The 14,675-nt window shown below is 44.8% G+C and overlaps 2 protein-coding genes and 1 non-coding gene across 3 annotated transcripts; 1 reads left to right on the top strand and 2 right to left on the bottom strand.

Annotated features, from left to right (window-relative positions):
* The first annotated feature begins 5,252 nt into the window (after window positions 1–5,252).
* Window positions 5,253–9,357, top strand: LOC124693390. Its single transcript, XM_047226870.1, has 6 exons — window positions 5,253–5,435; window positions 6,026–6,910; window positions 7,289–7,465; window positions 7,999–8,141; window positions 8,770–8,880; window positions 8,987–9,357. The coding sequence occupies exons 1-6, from the start codon at window positions 5,268–5,270 to the stop codon at window positions 9,033–9,035; spliced, it is 1,533 nt and encodes a 510-aa protein (XP_047082826.1). The 5' UTR covers window positions 5,253–5,267; the 3' UTR covers window positions 9,036–9,357.
* Window positions 9,358–9,504: 147 nt separating this feature from the next.
* On the bottom strand, window positions 9,505–9,662 carry LOC124693783. Its single transcript, XR_007000244.1, has one exon. It is a non-coding gene; the product is annotated as a U1 spliceosomal RNA (small nuclear RNA).
* A 1,620-nt stretch (window positions 9,663–11,282) lies between these two features.
* Window positions 11,283–14,465, bottom strand: LOC124690881 (wall-associated receptor kinase 3-like). The gene is made up of 4 exons (XM_047224208.1): window positions 13,662–14,465; window positions 13,523–13,589; window positions 12,576–12,731; window positions 11,283–12,484 (listed from the first exon to the last, which is right to left on the bottom strand). Exons 1-4 carry the CDS (start codon window positions 14,463–14,465, stop codon window positions 11,283–11,285), a joined length of 2,229 nt encoding a protein of 742 aa, XP_047080164.1.
* Window positions 14,466–14,675: the final 210 nt, after the last annotated feature.

Below are 14,675 nucleotides of genomic sequence, written 5' to 3'. Positions count from 1 at the left end.
TAATATATTGTGCATAACATTTCGAGGATGCCCCGCTATTTATTTTAGCACGCTAGTTTAAACCTTGGTTACGCCGTCGAGGAACGATCAATTTCTTTTCGTCAGCAAATAAAAGGTATCTCTCGCTTGAGCAACGGAGGTGCAACCGATAGTATGACCACGCATGGATCGGAGAGGAGCCAGTATATATGGAGCATGTCATCGTATTTCAAGCCAGCGAAAGCAGGTGTTCTTGTACACAGGCAGCTGAGCTGAGATAGCCGTTCTTTTCTACCGTACAAACCGACGGAACACCCAGAGGAGATTTCAGTGTGCTCGTACCCCGAGTCGGCCGCCGGCGGCAGCTATCCGTCGACCGAAGGCGGAGGATCGGGCGCCCAGCGTTCTCCCGGCCTGTGGTGGCCGTAGGGAATCGGCGAGGGAGGATCGTCTAACGACGTCCTCCGCCCCAAGCGCCTCGCAGCACCCACAGCTAGCTCCCTCCCGTCACGGCCGCCGCGCTCCCAGGCACCACCCGCCAACGACAGCACTGCAATCACATCGATCCGTCAACATATGTACTACGGTGGGTGCTGCAATTCAGAGCACCCCAATGGAAATTTCGATGGGTGGGTGAAGAGGACGCGCCAGGCGATGCGCCGAGGCAGCGCAAGAGCTGAGCAAAGGTAGCATCACGAGTGCGAGCAAGCAGGTGGCTGTCCTCCGGTTCATCGAGCCGTGTAGACGGATCATCAGAGACCACTGGTCACTGGTGCCAATTCGGCTAGGGAGATCACAGGTCGAGTAAGTAGACAGTGAGAGAGCTGCTCTTGATCTGCAGATGTTGGCTGCTCCTTGTACGACATCGGGGCATTCCTATTTAAATCCTCGATCGGAGACTCCGGATTTTGGCGCTGCTCGTCTCGCGCGAGTTGACCTCCAGGTCCGCGCACGCGGTCGTTTGTTCAGATTGTCTTTTTCTCAGCGTGTTTGTTTGTCCTGGCTGTCGATTAAGACAAAGTGAGAGGCAGCTTCCTGGAACGTAGTGGAATTGGGCCGCATCTGGGTTGAATACAATGTACACCAACACAGCTCAGAAACGGGAGCTTTTGGTTGGTACATCATGGGATGGTTCCGATCCGCGTTTGGTTCGGAAAAAGTCGAGGAATGGAAGGTTACGTTTTCTATTCGGTTCTGGAATCGATTATTTTTGTCCAAATCTAAATCAACACATGGCAAAAAAAAAACCCATTCCCTGCCCAACCTCCATCCCACCAGCGATGACCCTCCATCTCCGATGGCGACGCCCCTGGCCCTGCCCTGCCATGCCAAAATCAGAGGAAATCGGAGGAGCACGGCCTAGTCGTGGCCCCACGTGCTTGGCCGCCGCACTTGCCTGGCCGCCTGCGGGTGTGCTTGGCCGCCACCGCCGGGTCCTTAGCCTGCTGCCCCGCCTGGGAGAGAGAGACGAAACATGAGCGAGATTAGCGAGAAGGTTAGACTTTTTTTCCCGCATGCGTGGAGCAATGCTTAGCGAGCCATTCCCTCATATTCCACCGATTTGGTCGGATGTCCATTCCCCATCTAGGGGGTATATTCTGTTCCTAGCAACTACCCGGTTCCATTATTTCTTTTGCCCAACCGAACACATGAACACAGGAACACACGCTAGGTGCAGAATCGTCCCGTCCCATTTCTCATAATTCTAGAACCGAACACACCCTAAATGAGGTAAGGGCCGCTAAATCTGACCAAACAAGAAACTAAATTCAGCTTCGATGTGAGATATAGCGAGAACTCCACAACGTGGTGGTTCTAAATATCTGCACCATAGGAGCCCACCGCCAATAAAACTAGGCATTCTCTCTCTGCAACGGGCGCTTCACACGAGTTCGCAGGTGTGGGTGCATGTTCAAGGCTCTGAAGCAAGGAGATATATTGAAATGTGAGAGGAGAATTTGGTAACGGAGCAATAAGTTGCTCCGGTTCCCTCCTTTTCTCAATTTGGAACCTACACTCATAATGTATGAAACTAGTTTCAAAGGCTAAAAGGTAAATTGGCTACATGTTGTGGCTACCCTATTGTTACCTTTTCTTCTGCGACAATAGTAATGTTATTTTTCTAGTGAAGTATATGAAGCACTGTTCCAGCAGTCCATCAAGCATCATCATGAAGTAAAAGATAATCCAAAAAGAAGGTTGTGCAATTATTATTATTTTTCACGGGATGACAAGGTCGGTCAGTTTCCCACAAGCAACATTGCAAAACATAGGCAGCAGGCGGCATCATACGAGTATGGACCTAGGTAGGTGTATTTCAAAAAAAAAAAAGTATGGACCTAGGTAGGTACTACTGATTCAAGAAGAAAATCGAGAAATACCAAATGGTTAAGCAAACTCCTTCCTTTGATCACGGATGAACTCAAGCCAAGTGCTCCTCTGACCGCCGGGTATTAAACGGTGATGCTACTATACTACTAATAAACATAACGAAAACGTAATTTTTTTCAATGATTATCTCTCGTCCTTCTATTTCTTTGTGAACAGGCTGCCTACTGTCGAGAAACCGGCCAGGACCGGTCGGTGTCTGCGCAGGATTGATGGCTACAGCCAGACAGACATCCGGCGCGAAGCGGATGGGTCAAGCGTACCAACCTAGTATATGATACTACATGCAGCTCCCCTGACCTTTAACTGAAGTTTTTTTTTCTTGATCATTATCAGTTCCAGTTATAAACAGTCAGCCAATGAGATAGATCATGTTTGGTACCCTGTCAATTCGACTGGGAGCAATGTTGTCGCTGTCTTTTTCTGGGAATGATGCTCTTCCCTTTGGATAATATCAAGTGTTTTTATAAGATCGTCTTGGTGCTTATTGGTAGGCAACCGAGAGACATATACAGGCGTATTAAAACAATACTATATATAGTTTTCAGTTAGTTGTGCTGTACTTTCCGAAAACGATTTGGAAGTACTGTAAGCTGTACTTAGAAGAAAACGGTCACTGTGCACCACGCGTTACTGAACTTCAGTTGCACCGTGGAAGAGTACAAACACTAACATATTACAGCGCACTGCACAGCTGAATAGACGATTAGGGCTTGCTCCAGTGCAAGCCCTCCCCCAAAACTCCAACTCATCATGGGCTGGACCGCGCGAAAAGGATGGTACACCCAACGATGGACCGTTGAGACCGTTGGGGTGATCGAAAGAGCGACACCGGTTAATCAGGAAACACGGCGCATCCGCATCAACTTTTCGTATGGGTGCTACGTCTACTTACGCGCGTTCACCAGTTAGCGGTGAGCAAAGTTTTATTTGTTGTTCTTTAGAAAGATAACCGTGGGCATCCATATTACCGTAGACCCCCAAGACTGAAACGTTGTCATGAGTAAAACACAAAAATTGCTAAGATTAAACAATACCTATTCGAAATTAGAGGTAGGATGGCTGAGATTAAACAATATCACTATACCTCTTCGGGAGTTTACACTATTGTAAAATTTGAGAGAACTATGGAAGCACAAGCCAATAAGCTGACATATAAATACTGGTCGAGATTTTCTTAAAAAGTATTCAAGTTTTATCTAAAATTTATTAAAATACGTTAAATTTCAGTAAATTACATAAATTTTGGTAAATACCAGCTGGTACTTTTTTTTATAAAACCTATTACCAGGGGGATTTCAGCAAAAAGAAAAAAAACCCTTGGTGGCGTTCATCACTCCATCACCTGTCTGTCCCTCTGACCGAACCGGGAAAAGCTACTGAGCTTGATCGCGCGCGTGAGACACGTACGTATGGCAAAATAACGCCGTTGTGATGTGCCCATTAAACCGTGCGTGCCTGACACCTACACCCGTGCTTTGTGTAGTACGGGCAGAGGCTGTTTGCCGCTCCAAAGGGGGACAGTGTATTCGCCATTCCGTGTCGCCACGTACGGCATGTGGCTTCAGGATCCAATGCGGGACATGTGCGGCACTTCCTCCACGGACCATGGCTTCGACTTGCCGCATTGCACCTTCAAACTAGCATGCACGAAATCCTGTTTAAGAGACGCTGATGATATATGTTGACAAGGTTTAGACGATATTTGTATTTGTCAGAAAAGGGAAAAGAAAATCCAGAAACACTACAAAAAAATATGTGTCTCCTTCCACCGCAATTTTTTTAAACTATCGAGCCATCTTCTAGTTTTGGGTGAAACAGGGTGTACTCGTCCCTCCGTTGGTCCGACGACCACCCACAGAAAGCTCGCCACAGTCAATGTTGCAAATCCTTGCACCTCCTTTCCTACGGGTGGAAGATGGTACATGGACCTGGCGCAAACCCTAGTCCTACGCTATCTCGTTTCGTTTTCGGTTAAAAGTACTTCATTTTTTTTTGACTTCCTCTTCGTTTTTTCAAAGATCAATGTATTAGCTAGGCGCACACAAATTCATGTAAGTTCATCGTCTCTATTGGTAAATATATCCCGATCTCCCATGGAACTAGTTTCATGGAGTGTTTTTGTTGCGCAGATCATCGACCCTGCATTTGATGGGTTGTTGTCTAGCGCCTTAGGGTCAGTGGAGCTTGAGGTGCGTCTTGAGTGGTGGTAGTGGTTGTGTTGTGTCTGTGTGTGTGGCGTCGGGTGGTTTGGAGCTGGTTGATTTGGTTAGTGATTTTCATGTTTCACGTTTTGGTTTGGTCTTGATCTTCTTTTACCCGACAATACAACAACGAAGCAAGCTGCCTTGCAAGGGGTAATGTCTCTTGCCACCATTTTTAACGGTCTTAGTCCTCGCATATTAAGGTGGATGGCTAATGTATCATTTCAAACCGGGTTAGTTAGAATGTGCAAAAGTCCAGATGCAAAAGATGAAGCCAGAAGCAATTTCTTCGAGTGACTTTGATGTATGCTTGTTGTACCAGACCAGAGATATTCATTGTCCCTTTGTGTTTTCTTTTATTTTCGATCCAATGTGATTTCTTTAATCGGTGAATAAAGTCTAGCCGATAAAAAAATCATATTGTGTTTTTAAGGTGAAATTCATACAGTATTATGTTTGAGCACAGATGGCAGTTAACTACCGATGGCGCATCACCATTCTCCGTATTTTCCGTGGACTAAAAATGCCATTTTTATGTGTTCTTCACTGTAGCGCCAAAGTCAATGGTTTGAGATTCAGATAAATCCGGCAAGCATTTTGCGAGCGAAAGCAACATCGATAAAGCCACACAGCCCCCGTCCTCTTCCTTCCTCTCGCCTTCGGACGAATCAAATCCATTCAGAAAAAGCGAGCGCGATGGGCGCCGGGAGCAGCTGCGCCGCCGGCGCGCCGTCGTCGCGGCGCCGGCCGCGGATCGGCCTCGGCGGGTGCTTCGGGGGCGGATCCTCCGCCGGCGACGGCGGCGGGGGGCTCGCCGCGGCCGCCTCCTCCTCGTCCGCCTCATCCTCCTCGCGCGCTCGTCAGGTAGTCGCTCCTTTGCCTCCGCCGGTCGCCTTGCTTGAGATAACGGAGGGTGTACACCGCGATTGGGGTTCAGCGTTCGTATGCTTTGTCTTGCGGATGGGTGGATTTGCTGGTGGTTCCGGCGCCCGGGCCGTGGGGAATGTGGATGGTGATTTGGTGGCGTAGCCTAGGTTAGGGGAACCCATGGAGTGCTTATGGAAAGCGGGCATGCTTGTGGCACTTTAATCACCATTTCGTGAACTGTTGCTTGCTCAATCATGATGAGCAGTCGACTAACTTACCAAATATTTATGACCATTCCTTACAAATCCGTGGCACGCAAGCATGATTAACTGCCTACGAATTTGCTAGCCTACTTGGCAAACCCTCATAATGCACCAGCACATGAATGGTAAGTGGAGAGCTCACATAATCTATAACCCCGCATTAAAAGGGAGTAACAAGTCGAACCAAAACTGTGGATTTCAACATTCTGAATGTTGCAGTACGAGAGCTAGCTTTCATGATTTCAGTGGGCAAAGTTGCTTTTATGTTCCTTGTGCTTTGTTATCCTTGGTCGTTAACTGATGCCAGGAAGGTGCTTTGTACAGGTCGAAACTCTGCGAGCAGAGCGAGAGCTGGCTGGGCTGGATTTCCGTCCTTCTCTGTCTGCCAAGGATCTTCGCCACACCAGCGAGCCTGATCCGAGAGTGCATCCGTCTTCGAGCACCATAAGTCACCATCTCAGGTTCAATCACTTGGACTGTCGTGAGGACAAGGAGGATGCGCTGGGGGTCAAAAATCCCGAGACAAGTGGTCTGGAGAGCTCATCGGGAAAGGATGCCATGATTAGGGGCAATGCTGAGATAGCTATGGGGAGAGAGCTTGTAGAGCATGCACCTCGTAATGTTCATGCTGACACAGTTTGCATTACAGAAGCTGGTGGCTCTATATCTCAATCTGATTTCCATTCCTCGCTGATGTCATCTGAAAGGATCATGTCTGACCTGGAAGATGCACAGATAGCTCTCCACAGGAACCCATCTGCAGCTGTTCTGGCAAGTGAAAGATCAGATATTTCTCTAACCAGCTTAACACCCGTGTTGCCTGCTACTTTAACCACATCATCCGTCATTGGAGAATCAACTCCGGATGCAACTCCTAGCAGAGCAGATGTTCCAGTGGTCAGCGGATCCATCGGTCAGATTGGTGGAAGTACATTGCATGATGACATGATTAGCATTTTCTCAAATGATGGCCCAGGACACTCTAGAGATTCGAGCAGCAGTGAATCAAGAAGAAATCATAGAATGGTTATATGGGATGCACTTTCGAGACGTGGCTCTAGAGGTTATCTAGATTCTGACACTGATGATCTAGGTAGTAGATGGCTAGACCTTGGTGATGACCTTTTTGGAGATGAGGTTGAGGAGGCACGATACTTTCATCGCAGACGCCATGGTTCAGTAAGAGTAAACCAGTATTCAAGATCTCGGGTAATTGCTATCGCAGCTATGTCTACTCTTTGATATGCTGCAGTTCCATATTTAGGACCATGTTGTTAGTGTCACTATGTGCAGATTAGTACGTTGTTAATTGTTGATGTAGGCTTGCACTACTATCCGAACAAATACATGTACCTTTGATTATCATAATTTTTCTCCCTGTTTGATTTGAGCATATTCAGAATTATGTCAACTAATGTACTTTATATGTTCCCGTATCCTGTTTCATTTCTGCACTTCTTTTATGTCTTATTATCTATTCTCAGTTCTCCCTCTTGCACTCAGTAGCTCTGCTTTTACGGTCTTAATCATTTTCTACTTAATCTCATGCACATATATCCTGAAGTTAGTGCTATTATTTTGGTACAGATTAGGGAGCATCGCCGTGCTATTTTTGATAGTGGGAATGGACAAAGTACTGCTGCTTGTCCTTTGGGGATTCACCAAATTGGCAGATGCACCTGTGATTCTTTCCTGGTCGCTGAAGAATCTAGTGCTCGAGCAAGTGTATCAAGAATTGTCATGTTAACCGAGGCATTGTTTGAGGTTTGCTCTTTCCCTTGATCTTTTTTTCAGTGCGTTCAATTTATTTCTCTCAAGTCTGGTTCATTGGATTATCATTGACATTCTAGTTGCATCTGTAGAAGAATTAAGTGAGGCAGCCGAATGTATATACTTTTGACAATGGCATGTGATGCAACTTTCTTAGAGTTCTACTCCGGTTCCTGATTACGACAAAAAAAACTTGATAATCTCACGCAGATTCACATATAAATTAGAAAACACTAAATTAGATTTTGACTTCAACTATTACTGTTTTAGTGATTGCATAAAGGTCGTGTCAACCTGTTGATCTAGTAATTCAAAAAAGGCCAGGTCATCTCCAAGAAAAGTGGAATAGCAAGTTTGACAGTTCAGGATATAGAGTGGTGCAAAATCTAATTCTACGTTAATTTAGCACCCATTAACTAAACTAAGATTTGAATTTTTAGAGGACAGCAACTTTGCTGCTCCTTGCTTTTTTGTAAGATTTATATCTTCTAGTTACTTAGTATGCTTGTCTGTGCAATTCTTTTCAGGTATTGGATGAAATTCATCGGCAGTCCTCATCACTTTCACTTTCCATGGTCTCTGTTCAAGCTCCAGAATCTGTGGTTAATGCATTACCATGTAAGAGCTACAAAAAGCTTGTGACAGCCCAATGCAGTGCTGATTTGGAACAGTGAGTTTCTCGTAATTTTGATCTGTCTAATTTCCTTAAGGAGGCAGTTTTACTTAATCTTTTGTTTTCATATTTCTGGTAGTTGCTTCAAATAAACTGCTCGACTACCAGTTTATCTTTCACCTACAATAATCCATTGAGCAAACATATTAGGAGACAGTGAACAAGAAATCTATATAACTTGAACTGCTATGCATGATCTTTGTTGGCATCTTAGAGATCTAAGCATTTTTGGATAATACTCGTAGCCTTCTAGACATAATGGTGAGAAGTTTATATGCTGCATCTGGAGACCCTTAATGCTGTAAATCACCTTATGCCAGTTTTACTACTCAGGCCAGGAAAAGGATTGTTGCCCCCACACTTCGCTATTTTGTTATGCCTACTTGCCTAGCACCCAAGAATTGAGAATAATATCGTACCTATCAAATTTATTGTGCGCTCGAGGCACATTTGTGAGACCTAGGATCTATAGCTAAAAAGCCGCCCTTCAGAAATCCTGAAATATAGTTTGGTAATGCAAGTTACTAGGAGTTCTGCTGACTCGTTTTTCCCCAACCGACCTCTTTTGATTCATAGAGGTCTTCAAATGCTGAAATGTTGTCATCTTGCTTCTCTCCTGCTTCAGGTGTCATATCTGCTTAACTGAATATGAGGATGGAGATCAGATAAGGACTCTCCCGTGCAAACACGAGTTTCACCTGCAGTGCGTGGACAAGTGGCTTAAAGAAGTACACAGGTAAAAATAACACGAACCTCTTGATGCAAAAAAGGGTCATTTTAGATCGCCGATACCCATGACACTAGCTACATCCTGCTAAAGTTTGGTCGATACAATCCTGTAGGGTGTGCCCGTTGTGCCGTGGGGATGTCTGCGAAGGTGGCGCCTCCTGATCTTAGCACCGGCTCACCTCCTGAAGGCGCCTTGTTGGAGACAGTAGCACCAGGTGGCACACCTCCTGCAGCCACTGATGAAGCTGTTTGGTAAGGCATTAGTTAAACCGTGCCATCTCTAGAAGAGCTCTGATTGCCCATGGCCAAAACTTGCGTCTCTACTCAATTGATTCATATCAAGTTTCCAGAATATAACAAAGCCATGTACATATCTTTTGACTTATGTAGCCCTTCCTCCTGTATGACAGCATGTATATAGTGGTAAATTCTTGGTCCGATTTTTCCCCGTGGCATATAAATTGCTCATATGTGCGTAAATTCATTTCAATGTCTCGTGTGAATTACGCCTTCTGGTACAGACCGTCATATCCACAAAAAATGGTTTTCATAAGGTCAGCATAATATGCATACTGGTCCTGGAAGGTTTTAGTTTGAATTTGCAGACTCAAAGCTTGAATTTAGAGAATTGGCAGGGGCCACGCGAATGCATAACCCCTCTACCATTTATGACGTCCACTCTCCCTCTAGGGGAGATGGTAGACCAGCACGCTTGCCAAGTGCAATGCGAGCCATTGATCTAGGCCATGGCCCTTTTTGATCGGCCGTCAACCCTGTCCAGGTAAGTAAGTTGTACGTTGTCCCGTGGGATGCCTATGTAGTACCCCTCCAGACCCCAGGGCAGCGCAGCTGCCGAGGTGGTACTAAACCACGCGGTCGTTTAGGTGTTCATTCAGGAGAGGGACTTTGCGCTATTAGCCGGCGCAGATTCTCACGATTCCATGTCAAGGCGGTAACCGGAAGCAAAAAAAGAATTCTACTGGACTCTGCTTCTCTGTTCCAGGGAACAAGCCCAGAGCAGCAGACGTTTGTGACTTGTCGGACGGGAGCTCGCGTACGACAATCGTTCCCGAACGGAGCAGTTCGGGCTTTTTGATGATGACGGCATGGCGGCACGCTAGTATACTTCGGCGCTGATCTTCCATTCCTCGAATGGTTGCTGTAGCGCCAAGAAGTTATCTTCACAATTGCAGTTTTATTTTTTCTGCAATGCTCTCGAAACTGCATGGTTTCGCTGTCGTATGTGTCGTCAGGCATGTATTTTCCTGATCCTCCTGTCAGTTCTTGCAGCAACTGTGGTTCTGGTTTTAAATCCTGATTCAGATTGCGTTCATCAGTGCCTACATTTTGGATGCACTACACCCTATACATAACTGAAACCGGTGGGAAAATTTGTTCTATGATCTCAAGAACTACAGAAACACAATTTTTTTTCTTGTGGAACAATACAGAAACGCATGGCAGGTTACGCTTTATTCACAGTTATCGAAACTACTGATATCCAGTCATCAGATATGGAAGTGTAGCCACAAGTCCACAGCACGCTGAATATGCAGAAGTAAGAGGTAAAAGATGCACTTGCTAAGGGTTCCGTAAGATAATTTAGAAGCCAAAGAAGCGGATCGCCTGTATTGTTTCCTTCAATTTGCTTCCAAATTTTAAGGGTTTTCTATGGCAATGATGAATTTTATTGGGAGGAACATCTTTTTGATGTGTGGTATGAATTATGCCTTCTAGATTAGACAATTAGTTGAATTTTGCATTCGGGGCTAAACGATCAAGAACGGCATTCGGGTCATGGAAGGATTTAGTTTGAATTTGCAGAATTTGAAATTTGACTTAGAGAATTGGTAGGGGCCGCTTGAACGTGTACCCCCTCTACCACAACTACTGTGTCTTGCAGTTTTATTTCTCTACATACTGCAGTGCTCTGGGAACTGTATGGGCCGCTGTCAAATCTGTCCTCGTGCATGTATTCCTGGTTCCCCAAACAGTTCCTGAAGCAACTATGAATCTTGTTAAAATCCTGACGCAGGTTGCGGGCATCGATGAATGCATTTCGGTGCCAGGCTACACTACATCCTGTACACAATCGACTGAATCGAGACCCGAGGAAAAAATGTCATATGATCTGAAGAATTGTAGAGACACAAAACCTTTTTAAAGAATCAAATACAGAAATAAATTGCAGATATCCAATCAAATACAGAAAGAATCTGTTTCTTGATAGACAAAAACTACTGATATCCAATCATCTGACATGGAAGAGTAACCACCACACACTAAATACGCAGAAGTAACAGATAAAAAACGCACAGAAGCAGAAGGCAGTCATATTCCACTTTGTTCTTCTTTCGCTTGCAATGCCTTGGGGACCGACACTGAGTTGTTTAGGACAGTACATCATGATCATCGAGGATACCTTGCAGACAGCAATATTTCTTCTTCCATACTGTACTGTCTGCTTGTTTCCACGGTAACTCTTCCAATTGGCATGTACCGAGTCCTAGTTTGATCCCCACCGGATCTCCACGATGAAGTATCAGGTGCCACATTCATGCTTTTAAATCTCAAAATTTCGAGTTTCATTTCCACTTCCCTCATTGCAGGCCGGTCTTCTCCCTTCAATTGAATGCACATGGCCGCTAGTGTAGCAACTTCCTTGACTTCTCCATTTTCCTCTTCCGTGACTTGAGGATCTATTATCTCATCAAGGTTGCCTTCAGCGAGCAGCGAAACGAAATGTGAAACAAGACCAACACCATCACCCCCGGAACGGTAGAGGAATGGTTTTTTTCTAGTTAGGAGTTCTACGAGAAGAACACCAAAACTGAAAACATCACTCTTGTCTGTTAGCCGACCAGTATAATAGTACATGGGGTCTAAGTAGCCTATTGTTCCCTGTACGGCTGTAGTCACCCCTGTTTGGTCTATTGGGATGTATCTTGAAGCTCCAAAATCCGATACCTTTGCTGTCAAATTATCATCAAGAAGTATGTTAGATGATTTAATATCCCTATGATAAATTGGCATCGAAGAAGCTGAATGAAGATAGGACAGAGCTCTGGCAACTTCAAGTGCAATCCTTATTCTATCATCCCATGCTAGTGATATCGGGCCTTCAACATGTAGATGATGGTCAAGAGTACCATTTGAAATGAACTCATAAACTAGCAACGGGACTTCTGTCTCAAGACAGCATCCGATTAGCTTCACAATATTCCTGTGGTTGATCTGAGAAAGAATTGCAACCTCATTTATGAAGTCATCGATTTCTCTTTGTACGACAATCTTGGATTTCTTGATGGCGACAACTAGTAGGTCTAGAATTCCTTTATAAACAACACCATGACCTCCACCACCAGCCTCTCGAGTTCTGTCAAAATTGTTTGTGGCCTTTTCTAGATCCAACAAGGGAATTATCATCCTTTCACCAAAATCTGTTTTCTGTGATATTAGCTGTTGCAACAACAACCCATGATTTTGCTTGAATAATCTTTTTTTCAGCTTGTTTGCTCTATTTAACTTGATTTTCCGTGTAAGAAAAGGGGCAGTAAATGCCATAAGCAAGATAACTGCGCCACCGCTGACCACTAGACCTATTCTCAAACCTGTAAATTACGGTATCGTAGACGAAGAGATGAAGTCAGTCCAAAAAGAGTAAATTTATGATGATGATTATGTAGTATATGCTATTGTTACCTGTAAATATTTTTGTTGTTTTGAAGCTCAAACATCCCTGTTTTATGAAGGGATCTCCGTGGGTACCATCATGACACCGGCAATGGAAAGTGCCGGGCATATTGACGCAGATTCCATAACATGGATATGCTTCCGGGTGTTTACACTCGTCAATGTCTGAGAAAAGGCACATAGAATGATAGAAATATGAGAATACACCATATGCTTTGATGGGAATCCAACTAATCTGTTAGTTGTAGAACTACAATATTATTTAGCCAATCCCTAGTAAGAGATAACATCATACGAGAAGAAATAAGTATAATGTTTATGCTGGTACCTTCACATCCATTTTTTTTAGAAGCATTGCCCTTGAAACCAAGAGGGCACTTACAATCATATCCTCTGCGTTTGTTTCTGCAATCGCCGTAGCATGGGTAGATTTCTGGATAATCGCATTCGTTGATATCTGGACATATCGCAAAATCCGGAGAAAATTTAAATATATTTCAGATCTATATACATACATATGTAGGAAAAAAGGTATAGTAATCCTAGGTGTATGTAGTCCCACGTTCAATATACCATGACTTGGTCGATTGGAAAATAACTCTTTATTAGGCGACCAAGGTACATCAAGTCCCATATGTTTATTATAAACATATATTAAATATAGAAGCAAAGTATTACCCTTTTAAAAAAGAAGTAACTTATTAATGTTAACCTGGCAGAAGATTATGTTCTCCATAACACACACTTGCAGACCCATTGCTTTGTCATATACTTATAAGTTATATATATTATATAACTAATTTTTAACTTTGTTGTACTATTTATTTTTTGGTCAGTAGAAATCAATTGTTTTCACATTGTCATTCCAAAAACACTCCAGGTGTGTGTGGCTAAAGTAAAGTGCTTTGAGCATTAATTAAGATAAAAAGGAATTACTTTGAGCATTGTATTATTACCGTAGCAGCCATGGGAGATGTATGGGTTGCCTTGGTATCCACCTGAACACCAACAATTATGCCCATGCTGAACGTGACCATGATAATCAATACGACTAGCTTCATCAGGGTCATCAGTAGGAACATCGATATGAATAACTTCATCATAACCAAAATCGGTGGTATAGTTTTGACAAAAGCTGTGTTTACTGCGGCATGAAGACGAAGATCCATTGGTATGACATACCGAGTTGGTGATCGCCCAGGCTAGCATGGCAGGGACCGTGTTACCATAATCGCCATCAAAATACTCCCTGACGTTAAAAGAATAGTCCGATTCTACAATCAACACTCGGTAATCATCCATCAGTGAAGGATAACCGATGCCAACCTCCAAAAACTGGATTTTGTAAGACGGGCGACCCTCAAGTATGGTTGCCTGGCAACAACCGATGCCGGAGCAGATACGGAAGCTCTGTATAGTATTTGCCTGCAGGCAGAAAGGAGAGCAAGAGCTGACAAGGGCGTTATCTTGTCGCAGGAGGAGGACTTGGACGTTGCACCCCAGTGCTACTAAGTTGTTCCGCCCTTCCGCTAGGAAGTATGGCCCGTCGGCAGCGTATCCCGGGCCACCGGCGCGCCACGTGCCGTTTATCTCACCAGTATGCAGCCCCGAAGTGGCGACATTGACACGCACCATGCCGTTGGGCAGATCGATGGCGAGCACCTGAACGGTGCCGTCGCCGAGGAACAGCTGCGGCGGGCTGTGCGAGTGGTCGCAGGTGAGGTTGAAGCCGCCGTGGTGGTAGCAGCCAGGCTCCACTCCGAAGGGGTAGGGGATGCTGATGTTGCCGCAGTGGGTGGTGCAGCGTGCCATGGCGCCCAACGGCCACAGCAGCAGCGCGGCAACCACGGCAACAGCAGGGAACATTGCAGCTGCGAGGGAGAAGGGCAAAACACTCATTGCTAATTTGTAATTAGCTCCTAAATACGCACCTACAAATTATATATCTGTTTGTTCAATGTACTAGTGCTTAGCACGCGGAGTAGTTCCACCGGCAGTGTTTGAATACAAAACTGCTGCTAATTAGGTACTTTATGTGGAACAATCTATCTAGATGGCACTTTTAGTTAGCTTTTGGCCCGCATGCACTGACATGATCCGCAAGATCAT

The sequence above is a fragment of the Lolium rigidum genome, chromosome 2 (assembly GCF_022539505.1).
Source record: "Lolium rigidum isolate FL_2022 chromosome 2, APGP_CSIRO_Lrig_0.1, whole genome shotgun sequence".
NCBI lineage: Eukaryota > Viridiplantae > Streptophyta > Magnoliopsida > Poales > Poaceae > Lolium > Lolium rigidum.
Note: the sequence above shows the minus strand (reverse complement) of the source record. Positions and strands in the feature narration are given on the sequence as shown.